This window comes from Semicossyphus pulcher, unplaced genomic scaffold, assembly GCF_022749685.1.
Source record: "Semicossyphus pulcher isolate SPU_LCO1_2020_fin unplaced genomic scaffold, fSemPul1.0.p SCAF_18, whole genome shotgun sequence".
NCBI classification, from domain to species: Eukaryota; Metazoa; Chordata; class Actinopteri; order Labriformes; family Labridae; genus Semicossyphus; species Semicossyphus pulcher.
This window is the reverse complement of record NW_027211691.1, coordinates 24,836,827-24,862,105: the sequence shown is the minus strand read 5'-3', so window position 1 is coordinate 24,862,105 and position 25,279 is coordinate 24,836,827. Positions and strand designations below refer to the sequence as shown.

The following is a 25,279-nucleotide window of genomic DNA, read 5'->3' as shown; positions in this document are numbered from 1 at the left end:
ACATGGTATGGTTGTGTTTTTCTATATTATGACAGTTTAAAACAAATAGACATACAAATCTGCATAATTCCCCTTGTTTACTGGATGGCAATATAATGCAATATATCAAACCCCTGTCTTGTGATACATCTTGCCAGGTTCTTGCCAATACACAGCCCTACTTGTTAATAAAGTGAATTTAACTTTTTTTTGTTTCTCTATAGACAAGAGTTTCCCCTCTCCTCCTCCCATCCTCTTCATTTGTCCAATATGAATTGATAGTGTGCAAAAATTAATGAGTAAAAGTGATGAACAGGCTGCAGGATTCTTTGGTTTCTCCAAACCAGGAAGTTTATCATCCTGCCAGAGCTGCAACAATTAATAGGTTAATCAATCAAAAAAAAAAGTGATCAGCAAATATTTGGATGATTGAAACAGCTGTTTAATTGTAAAGATTAGCTGCTTTTTATAATTTTGTAAATTGGATTTTGAACTGCTGGTTTGATGCAATTCAGAACTTTATGACATATAATAGATGAGTCAAATAATGGTTAAAATAATCGGCCAATTAATTGATCATTATTGTAAAAAATGATTGTCAGTTGCAGCTCCACATCCATACACACCTGTCAAGAAGACTTGTACAAACAAAGTGTAAAGAAAGACATTGGACCAGGCTGAGTTGCTGTACAAGGAGAGGACATTTATTGTAGAATTTCAAACATCACAGATGTGTGTTACCAGATTGAGGTCGTCTTTTGACTGATTCCAGTGATTCAGACAAGGTGAAAACATACACTCACATGCATGTCACACACCTGTGCACACATACCTGCTCATCTACACAGTCAAACACCCACACTCACACACACACACACGCACACACAGGCTGACAGCCGTACATACGTTCACAGTCTCGATACGTACAAAAATTGAAATACAAATACAAATAATACCACGATAAAAACATTGTATTTTTTTTTTAGAAATTCTTATAGCTAATGTTCTCTATTCTGTAGAAAGACAACTAAGCTTTAATAAGTGAACATTATTTTTTAGTCTTTCCCTAAAATGATCAGTAAGATATCATCATAACTTCTTACAGTATATATATCTTTTTATCCATTGTTTTTTAAAACTGACCCCCGCCTCCTCACCTGTATTCACAGGCTGTTGATTACTGCTAACATCCTGCACATGTGAAAGGCTTCAGCTGGCCTTTAAAGCGGCTTCGCTTCCACCTATCGCATCCTTACAGATCAATGAAAAATAAAAGAATATCAAGTAAAAGATGAATCACTTCCCCCCCTCACAGCCCGATCACAATCCCACAAACAGCAGTGTTTATAGGGAGCGTCGGCAAAGGATTAACCTGGCTAAAAATAGAAAATGTCATCCAAAGTGATGCTGAGCCTCGTCCTAACAGCTTCTCTGGATGTGAGCATCAACAAAATATGACTTTAATGTAGAATTTTTAGTTTTCCAGTTTACAAATTTGACTTATCTGACTGTTATGCATGAGATCAAAGCCCAGATGCTAAGCTAATAATAGCTTACTTTCAATTTACAGCTCTGTGTGGTGAGAAAATATGATTCACTGTCCAGCTTTTACGGTCAGATCAGTCAGTGTATTGCCTTAAACATACAGTTCTTAACAAGTGACGACAAGTAAAACATGTATGTCACCATGCAAAAATGTGAAACGAAATAAACGGTGATGGACGACAGTGAAAAGAGGAAACTTGAAGTGTAAACCAAACTTCTGTGTAAGTCTTCGCTCGGCTCGCTGGTCAGAAGAAAACTAAACTCCAATCTGAGAAGAACTACAGTACAGACAGATTTTACAGAGGTGTGACAAAAAAGCGAGACCGTTATTTATTTTTTTCTTCAGTCCTCACACCTGCTTTGCAAAGTCTGCCCTTAACATCAAAGTGAGTATTTACACAGGTGCAGTGTACACAGAACAGCAGGGACAGAAAAAGGTGGAGGGAACAGAGGGCATCAAAAGTAGAAACTTCCAAAAGTTGGCAACTACTCTACGCCAAGTTCGTTTTTGTGAGAAATGATGTGAAGATTTTGTTTTTGTGTTGCAGCAATAATACAATATCTACAACCTCCCTTTCCCTATTAGCAAAACACCAGGACAAAGTAGCCGCAGTAGCTGTGCAGCATCCTCAATGACAAGAGTAGAATTTCCCCTGTGGCTCTAACTGCTTGTTTGTAGTATTTTTCTCTACTAACAGGGAACAGACACAGAAGGTGTTTCAGCAGAAGCAGCACTCGTAATGAGTGTTCACACTGTGAGCAGCACCGTCATCAGGTCACAGCAGGTTGATTTGTCTCCTACAGAGAAATGATCAGAAACACAACAGACACGTCGGGCACAGTTTCACAAAGGGTACGGATTCTGATGTAGCCCTCTTTTGCGTTATGAGGAAAACGTTTGACAGTGCAAAGGAGACATCTATATGTTTTTTGCTACAGGATGTCAGTCTAGAAAACATCCACTTATATTAAGTTGACCAGTCAACACTATCAGAAGTACATAATTCGATGCCAATGGCTAACTCAAACTTTTTTCACACTAAGATGGCTACCAAAAGTGTTAAAGGGTAATACCAATGACTGTATATAAAGATGGACGACGTGTCTCAGGAGCCCCATTTGTCATCAGAGCTGTCAATCATGAGGCCACGCCCCCTTTTTATAGCATCAAATAACTAATTAAAAGTAAACTTGTGAACACTTGGACATAAATCAGCATGATAAGAACTAACTATAATGACAGAAACCATGTTTGAGAAAAATGTATTTGACGTGTATTTTGATTTTATAGTTTGGCTCATGTCCCATCTGTTAACATGGAGGAGGCGGGCTTTATGAGCTATACTGCGGCCCCTCAGCAGGGGGCGATAGAGAGGGTTTGGCTTCACTTTTAGGGAGCTGCCATGTCGGCCATCTTTTTATCCAGTCTGTGGATAATACAGGTATTTTTAAACCTTTTTTTTAAACTCCTGTTGTTACATATTGAGATGTCTAAACGACTAGTAGACAGCGTTGCTCCAGTTGATTGCTTTAGCTGACAGCAGTAAATCAGGCTGAAACAGCTGCAACATAATCCTTTAGGGCAAATACGCCAACAAACTCGCTTGTTAGCCACTGTCTAGGAGCAGCAGTCACATTGTGGGTCCATAAATTTGACGGAGGCAGTGTTTTATCTCCAACAGCGAGATCTTCTTCTGTCTGGATTGACGACCAAAGACTTCACCTCTCATGATTGTCAATTTACAGTCTGTAATCCCACCCTGAAAAGGGGACTTTATTCTCAACAATGATAGACACAACTGCTTCTTAAAGAGGACCTATAAAGCTTTCCCCTTATTTTTCATCGTATAAATAATGTTAAAATGTCACAAGTATAATTTTCAGACATATTCAGACTTCACATTGGATGACTTCACTGACATGGTGAAATATTTATGGTTTGAGGACAGTTCTACAAATATAAAACCTCCATTGATGAAAAACATGTCACATAAAGAGTCTCAGTTAACCTTATTTTCAGTTTGTGCTGTCCTGTCAACAGTTTTTTAGACTGCAAGACGCCATCTCCAAGCTTCCTGAAACCTGGCCAATCAGAGGAAAGTGGGCCTTAAAGAGACAGGAGCTAAAACGGCCCGTTTCAGACAGAGGCTGAACTCAAAGGCGGAATAGACGACTTTTATCAGATAATTAAGTTTTTTTTAAAACAGTGAATCATGCAAAACTACTCAAATGGAACTCCTAAATAAAGATACAGAAATGGGAAAGAGCAGAACAGGTCCTCTTTAATCTCATCAGACCATAATTGTGGTTTAAATTGAGGTTTTCCAAGTAGCTCAGACTTGCTCGTCGACAGTATTTGGTTAGAGTTTGATTTATCCACTTGAAGGTAATTTTTGGGGGACAAACAGCAGCTCAGCAAAAGGCAAAATTAAAGGAGAAAAGTTAAGCCTGCAGAGTGTGGATGGACTGAGTGCCTTCAACGTGATTCTGGTTTGGCCAATCTCATAAACCTTTGCACCCACGTGACATGTTTCCTTCTACTAATGATGCTACCTTACAGCCAGAAGTTTTTACCTACTACTTACTAAAATAAGTCTGATTTGCTGCAATAAGTCAGAACAACTGCATCACCACAATCAAGCAGAGTAGAAGGACAAATTGTACTCGCAGTGTGAACACCCTGTAAGAAATCATTAATGTGCTACACAGAGAACTTCTCTACAGCTCCCCACTCGAACATGAGGGGAAGTCAAAGGCTACTCGGCATGATGTCAGAGTCCTTAGATGTCCGGATCAAATCTCTCTAGAACAATCATCAAACATCCACATGGAAGGCGAACGCGTTGTCCACTGTCAGTTTGTGGCGTCCCCTTTGCCCAGCAGGCAGTGACACCATCAATGAGGCCTGTAGCGCCCCCTATAGTTAGAGTGTATGTTTATGATGGACACGCTCCTGTGGTTTAACTCTTCCTCCAGTTGCTCAATCCTCCTGTTCAGCAGCTTGTTGTTTTCCAGCAACACACACACATTGTACACACACAAAAAACACGCTGTCCTCCCGTCGTCCCGCCGTCCCTCTCTCCTGATGTCGGGCGATGCTCAGAGTGAAGAAGAGGACGGTTGTGGGTCGATGAGAAGGGTTACCAGTTCATCATGGAGCTTCTGTTGAGGGTCATAAAGAAGACTTGGCTGCTGCCTCCGGAGCGCACTGAGGCGAAGAAAACCTGCAGACGAGAGGAGAGGACAACGTTAGCCCCAACATCTGTCTCTGGTGTGTCACAAGCTCATCACACGAGATATTTTCATATTAACAGCCTGTTTCTGCAGCTGAGAAATGTTAAAGTCGAGCTGAAACGGCATTTCGAGAGTATCTTGCTTCCGTATCGTGACGTATTTCTGAGTGAAACAGGAAGTGCAGGCGGGACATATCATTAGAGGGATTTGATTTGATCGTTGAGAAGTGGGCGTATACAGACGTTCTCCACAGCGCAGTAGCTAGCTAACTGACCGAGCGTTCTTGGTGCTCTGCGGCTAAATGTTGCAGATTGATTGGTTGAAATTGGTTGGTCCTAGCTTACGTCAGCACACGGGATATTTTTTTTTACAGGAAGAAAAAATGATGAAATTTTGATCTAAGAATACGAAGAAATGGATTTTCTGTATTTTTTTGGCCTATTTTGTCAAATAGATGCACAATGTTGCCGGAGATGTGATCTAACAGGATTCAAATGACGTGTTTCATTTCACCTCGACTTTAAAGGAGCAGCTCTCTCCTGGAAAAAGCTCCTGTCAGTCACAGCTGGTGTTCTCTGTATCAATAGATGCAATGACATTTGAAATTGGTGCCATAGCTGTGGAGAAAGTTGTATAAACACTTTGTGGTTTCACCCATTCTACATTCCTACAACACCCAGCGTGCATTGCGCCCCTCCCTCTGAAAGGAACGGCCCAGCGAGAGACGCTGGAGTGAAATACTACTGTTTCTCTGCAGGCAACGGCTCAGAGCGGGACAGAATCTGAAACACGACGAGAATATACCGGTGGATCGTCTGAAACATCTTCAGGTCTGCAGTCTACTTTTCAAACCTGACAGACATGACATCGGAGGCGGGCGTCCTAGTGAATTAGTTTGCGTTAGGTCTAACTTTGTGTCTTTGTACAGTAAGTTCACATTGAGCTCAACATTTGTGGTACACACAATAACGCAAAAAACTACCCAATCAAGGCAGTGGGGCACAATCTCCTCCATGTTATGTGGGTAAAATGACTGTTTTTGTCAGAGGAGTCTGGTGGCTTCAAAGAGAGGAATGTAAAGACTGTTTCTGCTTTCAAAACGGTCGATATGTGAAGGGATCATTTCTGTACTTTCACCTCGAAATGCCCCAGAAAGCATCTCATTTGATCATCTGTACAAAACTGTAAACATTTTGGTACTTGGTTACAGAAGAGAAGAATTTAAACAAGTATGATGGAAAAAATCTCTGTTTCCAATTGGAGGAAAATCTCTCAGGTATGTGCCTCATTTTGAGTGATGCAAAAGTCCAGGTGTTGCCAGACTCACCTTGTCGTTCCTCTCCGACAGGAACTTCAGTCGCTGAGCTCGCTTGTGCATGAAAACTCCGTCGAGGTGTCCCGTCTCCACGGAGCGGATCTCAATGGCCTTCTCTCCCCAGCCCATGATCTGGTTGGAGTGGATGTAGGCTGCAGGGACAGGACAGGGTATACACACACACACACAATCACCCACACATAGGAAAACACACACACACACACAGACAGGGAATGGGACAGGAGAATACTCAGCACCAGTCTCACACCCAAGCCAGTCACACACGGAGGCCTCCTCCGCCTCACCTACGGGAGGAGATTATTGCAGCAGTTTCTGACGGATTCCAACGATCACGAACTTCTGAGCTCGTCACGTGAGAGGAAGCTCAGCGTTGGGAAGGGACAGATAAAGCAGGATTGGAGGGTTTCCTTTGATGTTGATCAGTTTGATTTTAATCATTTTTAAAGGCAGCATTTATTTGTTCTGGTGGTCTGAGCTTTGCTGCATTAGACAAAGTTGCACACATTGGACAGCTTCGGAATAGCATCAGTGACAAAACAGTGAGGCTGCTTTCTGATGAAGTTAAGACCAGGAACATGTCCGAGGCTGGGCTTAGACTCAGGTGTTTCAGGTCAATTTATACCTGAATTCGTGCCTCCAGAATATCAGGGGAGCTTCTGTTTGGGCCTTTTGTTGGGACCAGTGTCGGCCAAGCTTATGTGGTGAAAGCTTTACAGCACCACTCTTAAACATCTCCGACGGCTCGCAGATAGTTTGTCAGAAATGTTTATGGAGACGCCATCAGAACAGGTTGTCTGCTCTTCATTAAGAACTGGAGGTGAGGTTGTATCTGTTTGTCTTCTGTCAAAATAAGAGCGCTAGCTTAGTTAGCCTATAATGTTGCTTGAAAACACCGCCAGCGGGGCCGTCTCCCTCTCTCTCTCATTGGCTGTTGTGGGACTGCTCTGTAAGTACAGATGTAATCATCTAGATTTTAAATCCTAAACATCACACATATTTGATATCATCCGGGCGGGTTGGATGAGTTTATGAGCCATTCAGGAGGGTTAAGTGTGGATCTATTTAGCGCTGACATTTCCAGATAAGCTCGGCCAAACATCAGGGCCCAGAACTCCTTTGATTGTAGTGAGGGGCGAATGGGTCGTAAGGTGGCCTCTTGTAGTCTGAGCCCGGCCTTAGGATTGTCGTCAAAGGAAAATGTGGAGCCAATTAGGTTAGCAAGATGAAATTTCTGAGTCAGAGAAGTAAAAGCCAGAGGAAGGTCATTTGTGTATTTTTCCCCTGAGACATAGCTGTGTACTTTTTGCTGAGGAAGGATATCGAGCAGCGCGTGTGCGAACAAAGCGCTACGACGATGCAGGTTTTGTGTTTGGTTCGGGGGAGGGGGGCTGAGGCCGGGCTTGGCTGTGAGAAACTCTGGTCTGACAGTAAAACACACACAAACATGTTAACAGGAGATGATGTCCACACACAGAACACATACAGTAACCAGCAGCGCTCCAGGACTCAGACGCCGTCAGTCAGTAAACATACATGTTTAATCAATCAGGATATCGTACACCGACATCTGAGAATCAGAGAGTGAGGGCCGAATGGAAAAACACAGACGCTTTGATCGACTCGGATCATAAGATCCAAGATCCATCCTTGATGTGCTCAAGTTTCCTCTTCGTGTGGTTCGACTGAGTGTGATTATAAATAATAGATTAGTTTAGATGCACTGCGCTATGCTATCATCTCAGGGCTAAACATTGATCTCAGTTTTAGTCTGCTGTATCTCACAAATATCTCTTTAATGCTCATGCAATCAAGGATGAAAGTCAGAATGAAGTTCTTTCTTGAAACATTTCACAGACAGTCGGACAGAACAAGAAGACACAACACAACGGACGAACAACACACAAGCATTTCCCCCGATGCATTGATCCAATAAAATGCAAAGATATATATGTCATGTTTTTAAAAAAGGAGCGTGACCAAAGTAAGAGATGTTGTGTGTGTCTGTGTGAGGACTGTGGTGGTTGACGGTAGAGGTAATGCTCTGTGGGACGTGTTGTTTTCAACTCATGCAAAAGATGGATGTTCAACACTTGGCTTTAAAGAGATACACTCCAGTTTTTGGGTTTTCAATCTTTAAATCAACTCTTCTGTTCGGTGAACATTGACACCAAAACCCTCCATGTGTCACAGAAACATCACTACACTACAGTGTCTCATGCTAACTGAACGATGATGAAGGATGCTAGCGTTACACGTTTTTCAGTCATAGCTGTTCATCACTGCGACTGAGAGTCACCTTTTTAGTGTTTTTTTATTCCATCTTTTACTGAAGTATTTCATCTGTCGCCATCTTGTTTTGTTGGAGCCAAAAGTGGCCATATTTGACAAGAGGGTGGAGCTACATAGGAGCGTAGAGTTAGCAAATGCTTAAGTATCAGCTAACGCTATCGCTAGCTTGGCTAGTTTGCTGCTTCTGTAATTCATGGTAACTGTGATAGTAATTCAGATGTTTATTTGTTCAGCGGACAGCAGACTTTGAACTAAACGTACTTATGGGGAAAAAATGAAGACAACTTTTTTACAACTTAACACAGAACAAGACGTTTTTTGCTGCTGTGCTAGCGATTCTGAAAAGGTAGCCACACCCTAAAACATCCCCTGCTTCATCTATTTTACTCTAAATAATTATAAATAATTCACAAATTCAAAATGTATTAAGGAAGACTTACAAATGAGACCATAAATTCAATAGTAAAGTGTTTACTGAGGTAACAAATCAAGAGAAAATACTTTTTTTGGAACCTCTGAAGTCGCCTCCTGCTGGCCATTAGAGAGAATGCAAGTTAACGGTCTTAGTTGTGATTCTTCAGATTAAAGTAGGCTCAATAAGAAATGTTTAGATATCCCAGTTTATAAACTTCAACATACAGAAATTGTTTTGCAGCAAGAGCTCCAAGCAGGTTCTTATCAAGTGATATTACTCAACATAGTGTTTGTATAGATGCTAGCATGGAGGAACAATACCGTCAGCTTCACATGGAGGATTTTGGGCCCCTTTGTGCGTTCTCATCACTTTACCCAAAAACCTTTGCTGCATTTCTTTAAGCAGATAATGAAACAGGTGAGACTACAGTCTGGGCTTCGTGTCTAAAGGTGTAACTGAAAGCAAAAGGCAGGAGGAGAGAGGAGGAGTGTTGCTTTGAACGGAGGAGGTGTGAGGGTGAAAGATGATCTGCTGAAACCGCTTATAGAGGTCAGAGGTCAGGGGTCAGGATAGAAGCGAGCTGATTGGTTGACGTACCGACGGAGGTGGGCATCTCGCCCCACTGCAGCACCACGTCTTTGGTGATGCGTCCGTAGGTGTTGACGTAGACGCCTTCGTCCTCGTAGCACAGCAGCATCTCCATGCCGTCCGTCTTGGGTAGAACCACGATGGCGTGCGGGGTCACCTGACCCTGAATCTGCCGGGGCGACACACGGGAGGGGGGTGGGGGGCAGGGGATTAGGAGCTGACGTGAGCCTACAGGGGGGTCTGGACAACCCCTTAACTCCCCCTTCCCCACCCTGAGAGAGGAGAAACTGCTGCAACAATAGAGTCTCCCGCTCCTCAGCCACGCAATCACCACGAAGCAGACATGAGCACAGCGTGATTCATGGCTGCTGAGAGCAATGTGAGGCGGTTGCTGTGGTTACCGCCTCCCTCCAGCAGCCACCTCTTACTGTAACCAGACCAGGGTTAGAGGAGGACGCCATATCACCCACTCCAACACTCATTCATTCACTCGTTCATATGTAGCTATTATTTATCAGCTATTATTATTATTAACTCATTCAGTCATTTATTCAAACCGCCAAAAATGTAATCTTTTTTTCCATCATTCATTCATTCATACAATCTCATCCATTCATAAATAAGTTCATGGGCCTACCTACTCCCTCATTTTTTGTTTGACCGACTTTCACTCACTTACTCACTCACTCACTCACTCACTCACTCACTCACTCACTTTTCCCTGTTTCACTTATCAGTCATTCATGTGTTCATTAACTGCCAATTCCTACATTCAGTCACTCAAAATCAGTGTGTGGTTCTTTTACATACTTACTTACACAACCATTCACTCATTCACTCACAAACACATACACACACACACACCTGTACTGTTCATTTACTCATCTACAGTATGTCATCTCTTCATTCACTCATCAGGTAAGTGAGCCAGTCACTCATTCATTTATACAAGTTAAAGTACTATTTGTTCATTCATTAGTTTACTCATTAACGGAGCTCTTCTTTCATTCATTCAATCACTCTCTCATCCTCTCACTAATCTAATAGTTAACCCACCTACTCGCCTACTCATAAACTGATTTATTCACTCACTCACAAACTCACTCATTTATCATCCATCATTCTTAGCTTCATCACTCATTCAGTCACTCATAAATTCACCACCTTTACGCCATCACTCCCTCATCCGTTCACTAATTTAATAACCGACCCAGTTACTCATTAACTGATTTATTCATTCAGTCACTCAAACTTTTTCACTCCTTCATAAACTCCATGATTTCCTTACTTCAGCACTCATTTGTTTATTCATCCACACAGCCATTACTTCACCAATCACTCACTCGCTCATCCATTCATACATGTATCTTTTGGTGTTTTGTTTCACTCATTCATGTATTCATTTACTCACCCATTCAAACAGTCACTCAAAACCTATAACTTCTATATTTATTTAATCATTCGCTCATTTATCACCTCATTTCTTTACATCATCATTCATTCATTCATTCATTCAATCAATCATTTAATCACTGATTCATTCATTTATCCAGAGAGCCGGTCAGTCACTCATTTCTATAGGCAATAAAAGTCACCATTTCTTCACTCAATCATTCACTTACTTGCTTCTTGACACATCAATCAATCATTCATTCATCCATTTGCTTACACACTTATATCACTCACTCACTCACTCACTCACTCACTCACTCATTCTTTGTGGTCTTGGTAATTTACCAATTTTCTCACTCATTCATAAATAACTAACATTCATTAATTACTAATACTCACACATTCATTACTTCATGTTTTTAATCGCTCACTTGCTCATTCACTCTCAGTTTCTCTCACCCTTTCATTCATTAAATAACAAAACCAAATCACTTTAAACAAAACAATTAATGTTTAAACAATAATGTGTTCATTTACACTCACACACACACACACACACACACACGTACGCACGCACACACACACACACACACACACACACACAGACTAACATGTGAGGGGATGTAGATGTCGTAGGGGTTCCCGGAGTCCACATCGATGACATGGAAGCCGACGCTGGAGCCGTAGATGACCTTTAACCTCTGCCCTTCCTCCACAGTCAGGTCCACCAGCTGGGGGCGGTGCTGCAGGTCCGTGAACGACTGACAGGTACAGAGAAAGAGAGGGGGGTTCATTAAACACCTGAGCTACAATCAGCAAAGCAAACTAATGTGCTGTTAGAACACGGTGTAACAGCTCTATAGAGATCTTCCAGCTGATGCTCTGGTTTGCTTTGGTTGGTCATTTTAGGCCTCAGCGTTAAACTGACGTTTCATAAGCAGTACGAAGATTTAAGGTATCAAAGGGAAAAGTAATCAACTCTTACACCTTGAGCACATCCTGACTCATCTCACCTTGAAGGCCATAAACTTGTGGTAAGGTTTAGGCGCCCAGGCGTAGATCTCCACGGAGTTCTTCAGAGCAATCACCAAAAATTTAATCCTCTCGTACTTCACTGCAGGAGGAAAACAGAGCAGCAATAAATCAAAAGACTTAAAACAATATTAGAGAGGAAATTAAAGCTTAACGCCCGTTCCAAATAACATCCGCCCCCCAAAAAGGTCTTAATGTTAACGTTTTGTTGGCCAAATTTCGTCCCATTTTGGATCTGGGTCCCCATTTTGTAGGTAAAACAAGTTCATGTCCTCATAAACCACATAAACCAGTTTTCTTACCGACTTTATAGTGCACGCAGCCCTCCAGCTCCCCAACAGTGATCCAGCCCTGCTTCTTCTCCACCTCAGGGTCGTTGTGTAATATCCTGTTCCTCAGCCAGGACAGGTAGTAAACACGCAGCTTGTTCTTCTTGCCTGGTTAAAGGACATATATACATTTAAGACGTTGACTACACTCGTTTTAATGTGCCTTATTATTGCAAGTATTATCAGCAAAATTAGTGTAAGGTATAACAATAAAAGTAACCGTTGTGGTGGTCCCTAAAAGTGTCATTTTTAATAAAACAAGTGAACAAACGGGACTTATAATTACATCAGTGCAAAGGGCTGTATCTCTATGTCGTCAACACCAGCGTCCTAGACATTCAGATCTGATCAGTTAGTGCTTTGTTTTCTCCAGGCAGCAATACACAAAGTAAAAAAATAGAAACGACTTCGTCATGTTCAACGTCTTGTTTTGTTTTCTATTTCTGTTCCAAAGCGGTGGGTTGCACATTAAAATTAAAGAGACAAATGTAACCAAGGGAAACAGGAAACACCGAGAACAAAACAACAAGAAGGGCTGTAATGAGAGCAACTACAGAGAGAGGAGGGAAACTCAGGACTGCATGAATGCTAGAGGAGAAAAAAGAGGTGTTTTTAGTTAGCGTCACACAAGGGCTGTACGTACAGCCTGCTGTCTTAGAAGTGAGACGCAATAATCATGTTAAAATGGGGAAATTGACCAGATTCAAACAGAAGCCATTTTCCTCTGAAGTCACTCTTAAGTTACGAAGATCAGATTCTGTTTGATGTTGTTCTGCTAGATATTGAAGAAGCATACCAACCTGAGATGGTGACCAGGACGTTCAGCCCCTCCAGGACGTCCATCTGTTGGAAGCGCCGTCGATTGATCAGGTTGTAAACTTTGCCCTGACCGCTTCGATCCAGCAGCATCAGGCCGTTCTCCGTCCCCACCAGCAGATTCACTCCTGCACAAACGATGTCTCATGTTTACATCCTGTGTTATCAAACTTGATTAGCATCATTACTGTGAAGGTGTGTTGTTGACTGTCTCACCCCAGAGAGCTGCACAGAGGATCTCGGAGTTGAAGCGTTTCTTGTATTTGCGGATCTCGGGCGTGTCGCTGTGCGGTCTGATGTTGGTCGGGTTCACGTTGACGACAGAGATCTTCCTCGCCTCGTTGAGCCTCGCCTGCTCCTGCTCGTGCTTCAGAAGCTCATCGGCAAACAGGGCTGCAGCAAAACATACAAACAACTCAACATGAAGTACAGCGCACTATCTGGGAGGTGATTTTACCTGGAAGCAGAGTCATCGTGACGTCACATCATGATTGTCTCTATAACAGAACAATTTTCTTAAGATTCTAAAGCCCTTTTCCCACTCATCCAAAAACTCACTAACACCCGGCTTTTTTGTTTAGCGGGAAAGGCTCCAATCGGCATTCATTCATTGTGATGTCAGAATGACGCAGCAGAAAAGAGACCGACAAGAGGATACTTCACTGGCAATGGGAAAAGGGACAATCAGCATTTATGGGCGGGTCTTCCCGGGTCTGAAAAACCTGCGTCAACGCACTAGATTTAGGTGGGAAATGGGAATAAGATCCATCTTGTGACCCAACAACACCTGGAGAGGAAATGTACCTGAGGCAGAGATGTTATCATCGTCGTCCGTCGGGGAGGTCCCGTAGACCCTCGGATCAACGAACGGCGTGAAGGAAGCCTTGGAGCCTCCGCTGCTCCCCATCCCGTACTGCAGATCACAGAAACACAGCAAACAGTCAGTCTCATGTCTGTCTGATGGTTTGTTAGATTTGGGAGAACAGGTAACCGTGAAAATAAAGGAAACACAGTGAGATCAGTGGAGCCTTTTTAGTCACGGTGAGCCACAAACTCATCTTTAGTTCTTTCTTCTACTTCTACTCTGACGCCGGGGCTTGTTTCTTTCTGTTAGTACAATAATGAAAACCTGTCTTGAGAAAGCCTGTTTGTTTGGGAGTTCGGCTTGTGAATGATGAATACTGAAGCCTCATTTTAGACTCATTTTGCAAAGTTAACAGCCAGGTTGCTGTCGCTCCTGTAGCTAAAAACTGAAGTGCAGGGATCCCACTGAATAATTCACTAAGATGACTCGCTGTCTTCTCAACCGATGATTTCCATCACCATCTTTCAGGGGACCGCCCTGATATGACCTGACACCTTTTACTCTCAGTGTTTCCTTTATTTTGTCAGCTACCTGTATTATCTGCTCAGGGTGGACTTTCTGGATCACAGGCTGGAAAACTTAGAGAGAGAGGGGGGGGAAAGAGGGGCGATCAAACGGGTGGAGCAGGGCAGGAAGAAATCCAGTTTGCTCCATCTGTGGGGAAAACACCGGAGCCAGAGCAGGACAGATCCAAACACAGCAGGGCAGGAAATTAAAGACGCCACATGTTGTCCTTTTTGATTTTCATGCTTTGAATCTCAAAATCCATAAATGTTGTTGCTCTGTGAGAGGTTAGAGACGAAGCTGAGCAGAGCAGCAACATTACAAGCAGATGTTTTTGTGGTCTCAATCTTTAGTTTCAAATCTTCTTCAACACAGCATTTAGTCAATGATGCTCCCGTTTAAAGTCACAGAGACCATAAAGCAGGGGAGGGTTTAGGGCGGGGCTACCTGTGATTGACAAGTTACTGCCCTGGAATCTAAAATAAGTCTTGTTCACTGCATGGCTGTATTAAAAGACACTCTAAGGAGTCAGCTGTTCCACTTTTTGCGACGTGCATTTTGTGTTTTTCGCTAGCCAAAATCAGCTTCATCCTTGCTCCTCTCCAGCTCCACCCTCTCATCCAGAAAAACAAGATGGAGGCTTCAAAACGGTAGACCACAAACCAGTAGTTGACGTCATGGTGGCTACATCCACTTCTTTTACAGTCTTTTGGTTGAAAAGAGGATTTAATTTTAAAGTTTCCTTACGGTGAAGAAAAAATGCTGCTTTACTTTTCTTTCTGGTGCTTGTTTGGTGGCTGTTCCTAATTTCCCGCCCTGAAAAGGACCAAACAGGTATTTTGTGGCAGGTCGGTGGGCAGGTGGGGTGTGACGGGGTGTGACAGGGTGAACAGGGGATACGGTGCTGGTCTGTCAGGATCAGGTGTGGGGGGGTTTTTGGGGGGCTGACAGTCGGGGGCAGCTCCACCTACTTGGGCCCCAGAGGCGTCACCAGGGGAGACCAGAGGGGAGGTGCTTTGCTGCACCAAATCGGGGAGATTGGCGTTGCCGGGGAAACCGTTGCTGGCTGCAGAGCTCCGCCTCCGTTCTCTATGTTTCTGGAAAAAGAGAGAGAGGGGCGGGCTACTGTACAGCGAGGCTGTGATTGACAGGTCAGGTGAAGGAGGGAGGAAGCCGAACCCTGCTGTGCGCAGGTGTGTTTGTTTCTGTGTTGATTTTCAGAGGAGGGGTGGGGGTGGGGGGTGGGGGGGGGGGCACTGAACCCAGAGGAGGAAAATACTTATATATATTTTCCACACGCAACATACAGCACACACACCAACAGGCTGCTACGATCGAAGGACTTCCTGACAACACTGATGCTTTTATCTTTGGGATTAAAGCTGCATGAAGTCGAGACTTTTTTTGGACCATTTTCTTTCCACAAAAAAACAAAATGTTATTTTTTTCCACTCGCACATGTTTCCTGTTTGGTTCGATAAGCTGCTTATCCAAAGTTAGACCACTAGACACTAAACAGAGCACTTTGACTCTGGTAAAAACAAGATGCAACATAAATCAGAATACAAATATTTAGCACCTGAATGCACAGAAGAAGCGTTCAGACAGTTCACGGATCACTTTAATTACTTTGTCATGCAAACATTTAGAAATGTATCTGCCTGCAGCTTCTAAAATGTGGATAATTTGTGGGTCTTTTATTCTTTTAATATATTTACAGTAACCTTAATATCTATTGAGTTTTGATTACTTGACAAACAAAATAAAACATTTGAACAGATTTAAACCTTGATTTGGGAAACTGACTAAACAATTATAAATAACTAAATAAAATAATCAGCAGACTAATAAATAAAGGAAATAATCAAGGGGGGGTATTATGCTCATTTCAAGCTTCATATTTCATTCATACCTGTGGAGCAGCTTAGCATAATTTACAGTTAAAAAAACTCCTCATGGTTCTCACCCTGGTGCTCTGTGCAGGCCCTCATACAGCCTCTGCCTGAAACGACTCAGTCAGCGCTGTCCCTTTAAGAAACCCCGCCCCCACAAGCCCGCTTTCTGCTGATTGGCCGGCTCTCCGAAGCCTGCTGAGGCTGCACTTTGTGGCGTCACAAAGTGCAGCCTGTAGAAAACAGTGTGAAACCTGGCGTTCACAGCAGCCAGCAGACTGAGCTGAGCAGCCTGGGGATTACTCCAACATACTTTTACCTACAGATCTGAAACTTCACCCACGTTTAGTCTGAACATCAACACTGTAACATTATATATGTCTTAAAATGTGAAGCAGCAGAATACCCCCTCTTTAATAACCAAGCCCATGAGATCAGCTGCCAATGAGCGATCCAATCCCAGATACTTGGTATTAATAATTTAGACCCCAAATATGTTCAAAAAGGACTAATAATTATCATAATAGCAATAATAAATAATAAAAGTGCATTTAAGTAAAACATTTCATGTTCTACTGAAGCCCTGTCGCTGACGATGTCAAACCTGAACACACACAAGATGAGCGAGCTCCCCACACCTCCACACACCGCTGTGTGTCTGTCACACTCACACACACACACACACACACACACACACACAACAGAACAAAAACAGGAAACAGCCAGGCATGCAGAGCTGGTGAATGAGCTGCTGAGCACAGAGTGTCACTTTCTGCTGGGTCAGCGAGGCTGCAGCGACAGGTCAAAGGTCAGGACTGAGAGATGGCTCACCTCACGCATCATCAGGGTGCCGTCCTGGGAGCTGTTTCCATACGAGTCGTCGTGGCCGTCGTTGTGACCTCCCATCATGCCAAAGGACTCGTTGGTGCCTTGACTTGCTGCTGGCCTGAAAGAGACGAGTCAGCTCTCTCATTATTCTCTTCATAATCACAAGGCGGCCATTTTCCTCTGACCTAACGCTCAATGTGTGAAACTCTATTGATGCAGGTATTAAATCTTGTGAATGTAGAGGTTCTGAAAGCATGTTGGTGTGGGGAGCCAGTGTATCATATCTTTGACTCCTTCCTTTCAGTGGAAAAACATGTTGAACCAGGAAACAGGAACACTCACATAATGCGCGGTATATCGCTGACAGCCACTGTCCCGTCATTTGTCCCGCCCTCTCCCTCCTCATCCTCGCTGCTGTGAGAGTCCTCACTGGACGACGAGTAGTCTGTCACTTTGACCGGCGGGCGGCTGGTTTCCTCCCCCTGTCGCAGCTCTCTCAGCTCTTTGGCCAGAGCGGTCAGGTCCTGGAGGACAGGAGAACAACCGAGAGGGTCACAAACCAACACTGAGGTTTTAATCTATGGAGAGAAGCTTCGTCTGAAGGCCTGGTGTGCAGGATTTTCACTGTCTGCAAAGGTGATCTCTACTGAATACTCGTAGCATGGTGTTAAATGTTTGTGCTGGTTGCATTCATGCAATTAATACAAGTGTGATTATTCTGACTTTATAGGTGTCATTAGACTCTATGTTCAAAGAAATGCAGACGTTTTAAATCATTCTTTCTGACTTTTAAATTTTGCCAGTTGGTTTAAGAGTTTAATTCTGGTGTTTTTAAACTGGGCACAAATTTTGGGGTCTAAATGACTGATTAACATTTCTTCAGCTGGCAGCTGTGAAACAGGCTGTAATGGCTGCAATGTAATGCTTTGGGGCAAATGCACCTGATCAAAATACGTCCACTAAAAGTTCTTGTTGTTTCCACTGACAGGCTCAGATTGTTCTTCTAAGTGTGTGACAACATGACAGAAAGGATCCCTACAGAGATAGACCTTTTTGTTACAGAGGAAGATGATTGTTTTAACCACACACAGACGTTACATCGCTCTCTGCAAACACACCAGACTCCATTCACAAAAACAGCAATTTTACCTTGCTGAACACAGTAGTTGCTGGTCTACCGCTGCCTCTATTGGTAAGTTTGTTTTTGTTATTGTGGGACTTTGGTGTATTAAATGGTTAGGTGAGATCCAACAGAGTATTTTTGCACTCACACAATAACAAAAAAAAATACTGATATAACAAGGCAGAAATAGACCAGCAGGCTCTGTGTTCTTTGACGTAAAATCACTGTTTTTGTCAATGGAGTCTGGTGTGTTTGCAGAGAGCGATGTTACGTCATCTTCCTCTGTAACAAAAAGGTCTATCTCTGTAGGGATCCTTTCTGTAAAGTTGTCACACACTTAGAATAACAATCTGAGCCTGTCAGTGGAAACAACAAGAACTTTTAGAGCATTTTGTTCTCATGGATTAACGTTGCAGCCATTACAGCCTGTTTCACAGCTGCTAGCTGAAGCAAACGACTCGAGCCATTCCAAAACTGTTTGTAACTATTCATAATTTTGACCACAAAATAGGTCCCAAGTTTAAAAATACTGGAAACACTCTTTAAGTGATTCATTAACTTGCAGCTGCACTTCCTAAAATAACCAACTGGATGCCAGTGTAAAGGTTAAAAATCAAACAAAAGACAAAAAGTAATTTGTGGCTCGATGCAAGTTGTTAGTAAGATTTGTTCACAGCCACAATCCTGAGGTTTTGACTGTGGGGAGGGCAGCGAGCAGCAGGGCAGTGCAAGGAGAAGAGGGAGGGTCAAGAGTGTTGTCATGCCTCAGTGCAGGAGGGCCAAGGGTTAAAGTTCACGTTAAATTCAGCCTCTGCGACATCTCACTTGTTGCAGCAAAAAGGGCTGTGCATGTGAGAGGCTTGAAAACAGGAAGTGGTTGAGGTAAAGGTGGTGGTGGGAGGAATGGGGAGGGAGGTTGTCTTACCAAATCCTCCTGATGAGAGAGAGAGAAGAGATACAGTGGGGGGAAGAGAGAGAGCGAGAGAGAGAGAGAGAGAGAGTGTGTGACTGTGGAGATGAAACATGAGAGCAGAGATGTCTGAAGTGATAACAGGAAGTAAGTGAGATGAGAAGAAGACATGATTCCTACAGATACTGATAACCCATTAATAACTGCTTCAACAGGCTCACCGGGTTAGGCTTGTCAAACACTTTGTCAAGGCACCGGTGACCCTTTAACAACACTGGACGTTCACCTAGACCGGGCTTTGTAACACCAATGCCATGATGTTTTCCTAAACCTAACCAAGAAATGTTGGTGCCTCAACCTAATAAAAATGCAACTATTTCACAACATTTACCAACTATTTGAAGGGTTTTGGGCAGAAAGAGTCTCAGAATCTCAGAACCCATCAGCTATAATCTGACGACGATGTATCCTCTGGGAGCAGCAGTGATCATGTGGGGAATCAGTGTTTAGCAATAAACGACTTCCAGCCCAGACGTCCTCCTCCGTGCGCTGCATGTTTACAGTCCAGTCAGCAGCGCGAGCAGCGACCGTGTGTTCAGGTCAAAGGTAAATTCTCCCTCCAGATGTGTCTGCTAAATAAACGCTGTCATCTCTCGGTTCGTCCCATCTCCCAGAGGAGCGCCCGTTCATCTGTCTGTGCTGAGTCTCAGTCTCACTGTAAACAGGAAGTTACACAGAGGCTGCACTCTGGCAGCGGGATGAAGCCCAAACAGAAACAGATTTTCTTGTGATCGACTTTAATTAACGGCTCTTCAGTTTGCTGAAAGAACAACATCATGATGCAGATTAGGAACAACATGAAGCTTTGTCAGGTCTGTCCTCAAGAGGAGAAGAACACTACTTTAACATGAGACGGGGGGCGGAGCCATCATTTACGATGCATTCAAGGAAGTCGGGACATCTGAACGCTGATGGGCTTTCCTGACACAGCATCAAACAAATTTGTCTCAAGTTGGAATTTTGATCTAGAACAGATTGTTAGCCGTTAGCATGCAGATGATGTCTTTACAGCGGATTACGTTCCGCCTGCTTTTGTTCTCCACACGGACTGTTTTCCTGCACACGCCACAGCCTGCTGACACGTGATGGGCAATACTACCAGAACACTTAGAGATTAGCGCTGGAGAGATGTCTGTCTGAACCCATCACGGCAAAGAGAGCCCTCTTTGTGGTTTCTATATATCTAAACCAATCACAATCATCTTTGGTGGTGCTAAGCTCAGGATGCAGCGACAGTGCCCTTTCAAAATAAAATATATACCTGAAATTGAAGAACAAAAATCAAGCCTGGATCTTAAAACAGACTCTAACGCCTGATTTAGACGTCTGCAATGAAACATCGCTGTAGGCAGGCTGCAGGTACGTTATAGCTGTGGACAGGTAGTGTGGAGCTAGCTGCTACAGCCTGTTAGCTTCCACATGAAGCTAACATTTGAAAGGTGATGTCAGTCTCAGTATCTAAAGGTGCATCGTGTGTGCATATTTTCTGTGTTGCAGTAATTTCAGTATAAAGTTCGATCCTGATCCGCTCAGTTTCAGTGGCCGTTGTTTAAAGTACATGAAGAAGCTCAACAATAAGACTTTGTGGGAGAGAGGGGGTGAGACAGAAGAGAGGGGGTGAAGGAGGAGAGACGTCACTAACCTCGTCTACAGCTTTCTTATAGCTCTGAAGGAAGAGAATGAGAGAGGGATGGAGGAGAGGATGAGAGGAGAGAGAGGAAGAGAGTGAATGAACAGCAGCGTGGTTAGTTCAGAGAGAAGAGTCGCTCTGTCAGAGTGTGTGTGTTTATGTTTCCTCTTTGCTTCAGAGGTGAGAGAAGTAGAAATACAGGTGTGGAAACTCTGTCGCATGAACGTTTTTACAAGAGCAAATGTAGAAGCAGAAAAACACATTTAAAGGCAAAAAAGCTCATTTTGCAGAGAAGACAACGAGAGAATAAAATATATTAGAATAATATATTAAAATTAGACTCTAATGATTCATGCATTATTGTTTTCATCACTTTGATTCTGCAGCAGGTAAAGGTGGAGCTCTTCTAAATACTTTATGAGCAGCTGAAAATAAAGATAACTCCCTCCAAAGTGAAGTAAAGTGCAGGTTTAATTGTAATTAAATGGACTCGCCATGAAAAGAAAGAAAGTGTACTGTGTGTGTGTGTGTGTGTGTGTGTGTGTGTGTGTGTGTGTGTACTCACTGCAGGCCTGCTGGGTCGTGTCACCTCTCTGCCGTCATCTTTGGTCTCGTGGGAAGAAAGCGTCGAGCCTTCAGTCTTAACGGCTGAGTTCCCTGAAAACACAAACACGCGCTCTGAGGGGTGACGACGATTTACAACATTAAGACTTTTCTGGAATGTTCAAATTTGGAAAGTGAGGACACTACGGGAAGATTAAGGAAAGTTTTGGAAGTTGAGGGGACATTTTAGGAGGGCTGTGAAACTACTTAAAAAGTTAATTTAAAGGACATTCCTGGAAAATTAAGGGTATATGTGGAGATTGAGGACACTGGGAAAGTTAGGATAATTTAGGTGGGTGGGGATATTTGTGGAAAAGGAGACACATGCTATGCAATCAGTTTTCTATTATTCTGATGTGTTTTTGAATCATGGTGGTAAAGTTTGTTTCGTTTTAACTATTTTTCGGAGCCTCTCCTTCCTCCTGAAACGAACAAGCCGTATTACCTTCAAATGTTAGACCTTAGCCACGATTGGCTGACAGCAGTTGGAGTGACCGCGTAGCCCCTCCCCCACGTGAGGGAGCGGCCGTCACTCCAAAGTTGTAGAAAACACGGCTGCTCTGGGATCAGTTATTCGGCCTTACATGCACGAGCCAGAATCAGACTCTGAGTGGGAGGACGATAAACCGGAGCAAGTTCAGCAACCCAGGAGGTTTCGGAATGGTAAGCTGACAGCCTGAGGTGAAGGATGGTGAATGACGATTGGTCGATTTCAGGGAAAGCAAGGTTCTACGTAGGAACCTGCAGCTGTTCTGAACGGCCCGTTTCAGAGGCGACCTTTAGAAAAATGTATAGGACATTTATGAAGTGGTGATATATCCATCCATCCATCATCTATCCCGGTTCAGGGTCGCAGGGGGCTGGACTGTGGGAGGAAGCCGGAGAACCCGGAGGGGAACCCACGCATGCACGTGGAGAACATGCAGACTCCACACAGAAAGGCCCGCTACGTCTGAACCGGGATTCGAACCAGGAACCTTCTAACTGTGCCGCCCAGTGGTGATACATTTATTTCTATTTTAAGCGTAGTGTGGAAATCATTAAAACTTCTGAAAGAATTTTGTTGATCGAGCTGTTCAGATGTTTTTCTCTTTACTTGTCAGGTGAATGTGAAGTGATGCTCGGGGACGACATGAAGTGCAAACGTGCGGCCGTGTGTGTGTGTGCACCTCGCTCGTTGGAGCCTCCCTGGGAGCTCGGGGTGCTGGAGCTGGAGGAGCTGCCGCTGCTCGTCCTCTTCAGGGGCGTATCCATGGAAACGTCTGTCCTCCGCAGGTCGGGGTTGCTACGGCAACACAAACACAGACAGCGCTGTCTCATTCATGTGGAGGAAAAAAACAGTCGAAATCCTGCTTGGAACTAAAAAAAAACCATCACACCTGCGCTTCAACAGCTCCACATCCGGACTGTGTGTGAGTGCGTGTGTGTGTGTGTTGTATGATATGTGCTCCATCAGTGTGTGTGTGTAAGACAATTTACCAAAATTAAACTGGATCATTTCTGAGCTAAACTCACAGGAAAATGGAAGAGGATAATTTTAATGGATTGTGTGTGTGTGTGTGTGTGTGCGTGTGTGTGTGTGTGTGTGTGTGTGTACCTGGCCCGTATGAGGTGAGCTCCAGCCCGAGGTCCCAGGCCAGGTCCGTTTCCAGGAGAGTGCTTCCTGACCAGAGCCGGAGAGATGGAGGTCGTCCTCTGAGGAACCTGAAAACACACATCAGGACGTCCATCATGTTCTAATGTGTTCTGGTGTCGGATCGGTGCACTGCCTCCGGGTACCCGAGTCTGTGTTTTGTTTTTCCCTCAGAGAAGGTTTTAATGAGAGGTTTATCTAACTTTGCATCGTCAAATATCTTTTCATTTTTGCAATTTAAAATGTAAATAATTAAAATCAGATGAGAGCACGTCCGCTTTTCTGAAATAACACGAAAAACATCCACAGTAAGGAGTTAATCCTCAGGCTGGAGATATACTTGCTTTTTAACACAGCGTTCATGTACACCAGGGGTTCCCAACCCCCGGGCTGCGGACCGGTGCCGGGCTTTGGGTTGTTTAGTACCAGACCGCGAAACCCAACAGGTGTCTGTGACATTCCAAACATACACGGAGAATCGTCACACGGCCTGTGTGAAGTGTGCAAACGCTCAGGACCTCACGCCTGCAGCAACACTTCAAAAGTGCTGGAAAACCGCAGACCTGGCAACCCTGGCTTCACATCACATGACATGATATAAAAATTAGTTTGATCAAGAAGCCTGATGCTCCTCTGCAGCTCTGTGTTTATCAGTGAAATATATGAACTACACAGGATGTGGACATATGACAGCATGTGGAGACGAAGTTTATACTTTAACTGAGCGCGGAAATACGGACAGATTGTGACGTTATTGAGACAGGTACAGAGCATCAAGACACACTCAGGTCTGTGTCTCTGATAAACTACGCGTGGATCTCCTCCTGCTCATCTCATTCACAGCTTGTGGTGGAGACGTATTTTATTCTTTATGAAGGTCGTTCATGGACATACAGGAGCGATCGCGACCCTATTGAGTCAGGGGCAGAGCATGAGAAGCACTCACTGATCGGTGTCCTCACTGCACTGTATGATTATAAACTGCTCACTGCTGGATCACATGGTTATAACTTCTGCTAAACTGCCTGTAGACCCCCCCCGGTCCGTCAAAAATATTATAGCTACTGTCTGGTCCGTGTAGTCAAAAAGGTTGGGAACCACTGCAGTGCACAACCGGCTACATCGTGAACATAATTGTTCACATACTTGTCTATGAACAACGTGTGTTACCGGAGGATACCTCTAGAGGGCACACCAGAGAGCGGGATGTAAACAACAGACATGGCGACACTCGAGGAGGTTATTATGATGTTCATTCTGTATTCTCAGTGGCTGGGTGACTAACTGATTCCTTAGCCAGCTCAGGCGACTGATGACCGGTGGACAGAACACACCGTCTGCTCCATCCCCGCTCCATCTCTCCAACATGTTCCTCTGTGCTCGGACGTAACGCTCCCGGACTTGTTCCCATTTAGTTTTGCAGGTTTCCACGTCGACTTCTAAAACAGAACTTATCTGTCTGCAGCTGTTTGAGAGGCATGTTTGTCTCTGTGCAGTGGCAACGACACATCGTACAGATGTGATCATTGTGGACTCGGTCTATCAGCTTGTCTTCTGAACTTTCTGCCATCATTGTCCCTGCTGCTGTGTTGACCCTGTCACACCCCCTCTGCCTCTACATTGCCCCTACTGCTCATGTGCAGACTGCATCTCGCAGCTGCGTAGGACGTGCACAGCCAACGCTCCAAACGGACGCAGGGAACGCGGGGCAGCCGTCATGTGCACGCCAACGTGTAGTTAAAAGCAAGTATATCTGCGGCTTAACAGACACAGGAACAACACACAGTAAGAACTTTACACAGAAAACAAAACAGAATATTAGACAAAGAAAAGCTTCAAGCCAAAGAATCAACACACACACACACACTGGGACGAACACACATGGGTCGGGGCATGCAGAGACCTTGGGGGGCATGTCGTCGTCCTGCCGCAGCCACGAGCTGCGGTCCAGCTTGTCGAGGGGGGGCGCCAGGCGGGAAAGGGGCGGGGGAGGAGGGGTGTCAGAGGTGGGGTCGGAGTTCTGCCGGGGCATGGGAGGCCGGGAGGGGGAGGGCGACGCCGAGGAGGAGGACACGCCGTGGGGGTCGTACAGAGACTGGGAGCCTGACAGACCGTGACTCTTCACCTGCACCAGGTGGGCCATCTGCACGCGCACACACACACACACACACACACACACACACACACACACACACACACACACACACACACACACACACACACACACACACACACACACACACACACACACACGCACGCACGCACACACACACACA

General features: G+C 44.2%; 1 protein-coding gene across 4 annotated transcripts in view; it reads right to left on the bottom strand.

Annotated features, from left to right (window-relative positions):
- Window positions 1-668: 668 nt before the first annotated feature.
- Window positions 669-25,279, bottom strand: part of tnikb (TRAF2 and NCK interacting kinase b) — a 61,796-nt gene continuing 37,185 nt past the window's right edge. For 2 of the 4 annotated variants that reach the window (XM_069666874.1, XM_069666875.1), the window contains 15 exons: window positions 24,907-25,146; window positions 22,968-23,074; window positions 22,516-22,655; window positions 21,333-21,424; window positions 17,387-17,568; window positions 17,048-17,162; window positions 13,760-13,868; window positions 13,172-13,348; window positions 12,940-13,083; window positions 12,113-12,247; window positions 11,792-11,892; window positions 11,390-11,539; window positions 9,396-9,555; window positions 6,086-6,225; window positions 669-4,748 (listed from right to left, as the gene is read on the bottom strand). In XM_069666874.1, coding sequence (XP_069522975.1) covers window positions 4,665-4,748; window positions 6,086-6,225; window positions 9,396-9,555; window positions 11,390-11,539; window positions 11,792-11,892; window positions 12,113-12,247; window positions 12,940-13,083; window positions 13,172-13,348; window positions 13,760-13,868; window positions 17,048-17,162; window positions 17,387-17,568; window positions 21,333-21,424; window positions 22,516-22,655; window positions 22,968-23,074; window positions 24,907-25,146 — 2,076 coding nt within the window. In that variant the 3' untranslated portion in view covers window positions 669-4,664. The remainder of the gene's footprint in view (window positions 4,749-6,085; window positions 6,226-9,395; window positions 9,556-11,389; window positions 11,540-11,791; window positions 11,893-12,112; window positions 12,248-12,939; window positions 13,084-13,171; window positions 13,349-13,759; window positions 13,869-17,047; window positions 17,163-17,386; window positions 17,569-21,332; window positions 21,425-22,515; window positions 22,656-22,967; window positions 23,075-24,906; window positions 25,147-25,279) is intronic. The other 2 variants (XM_069666873.1, XM_069666871.1) reach the window with 2 other exon arrangements.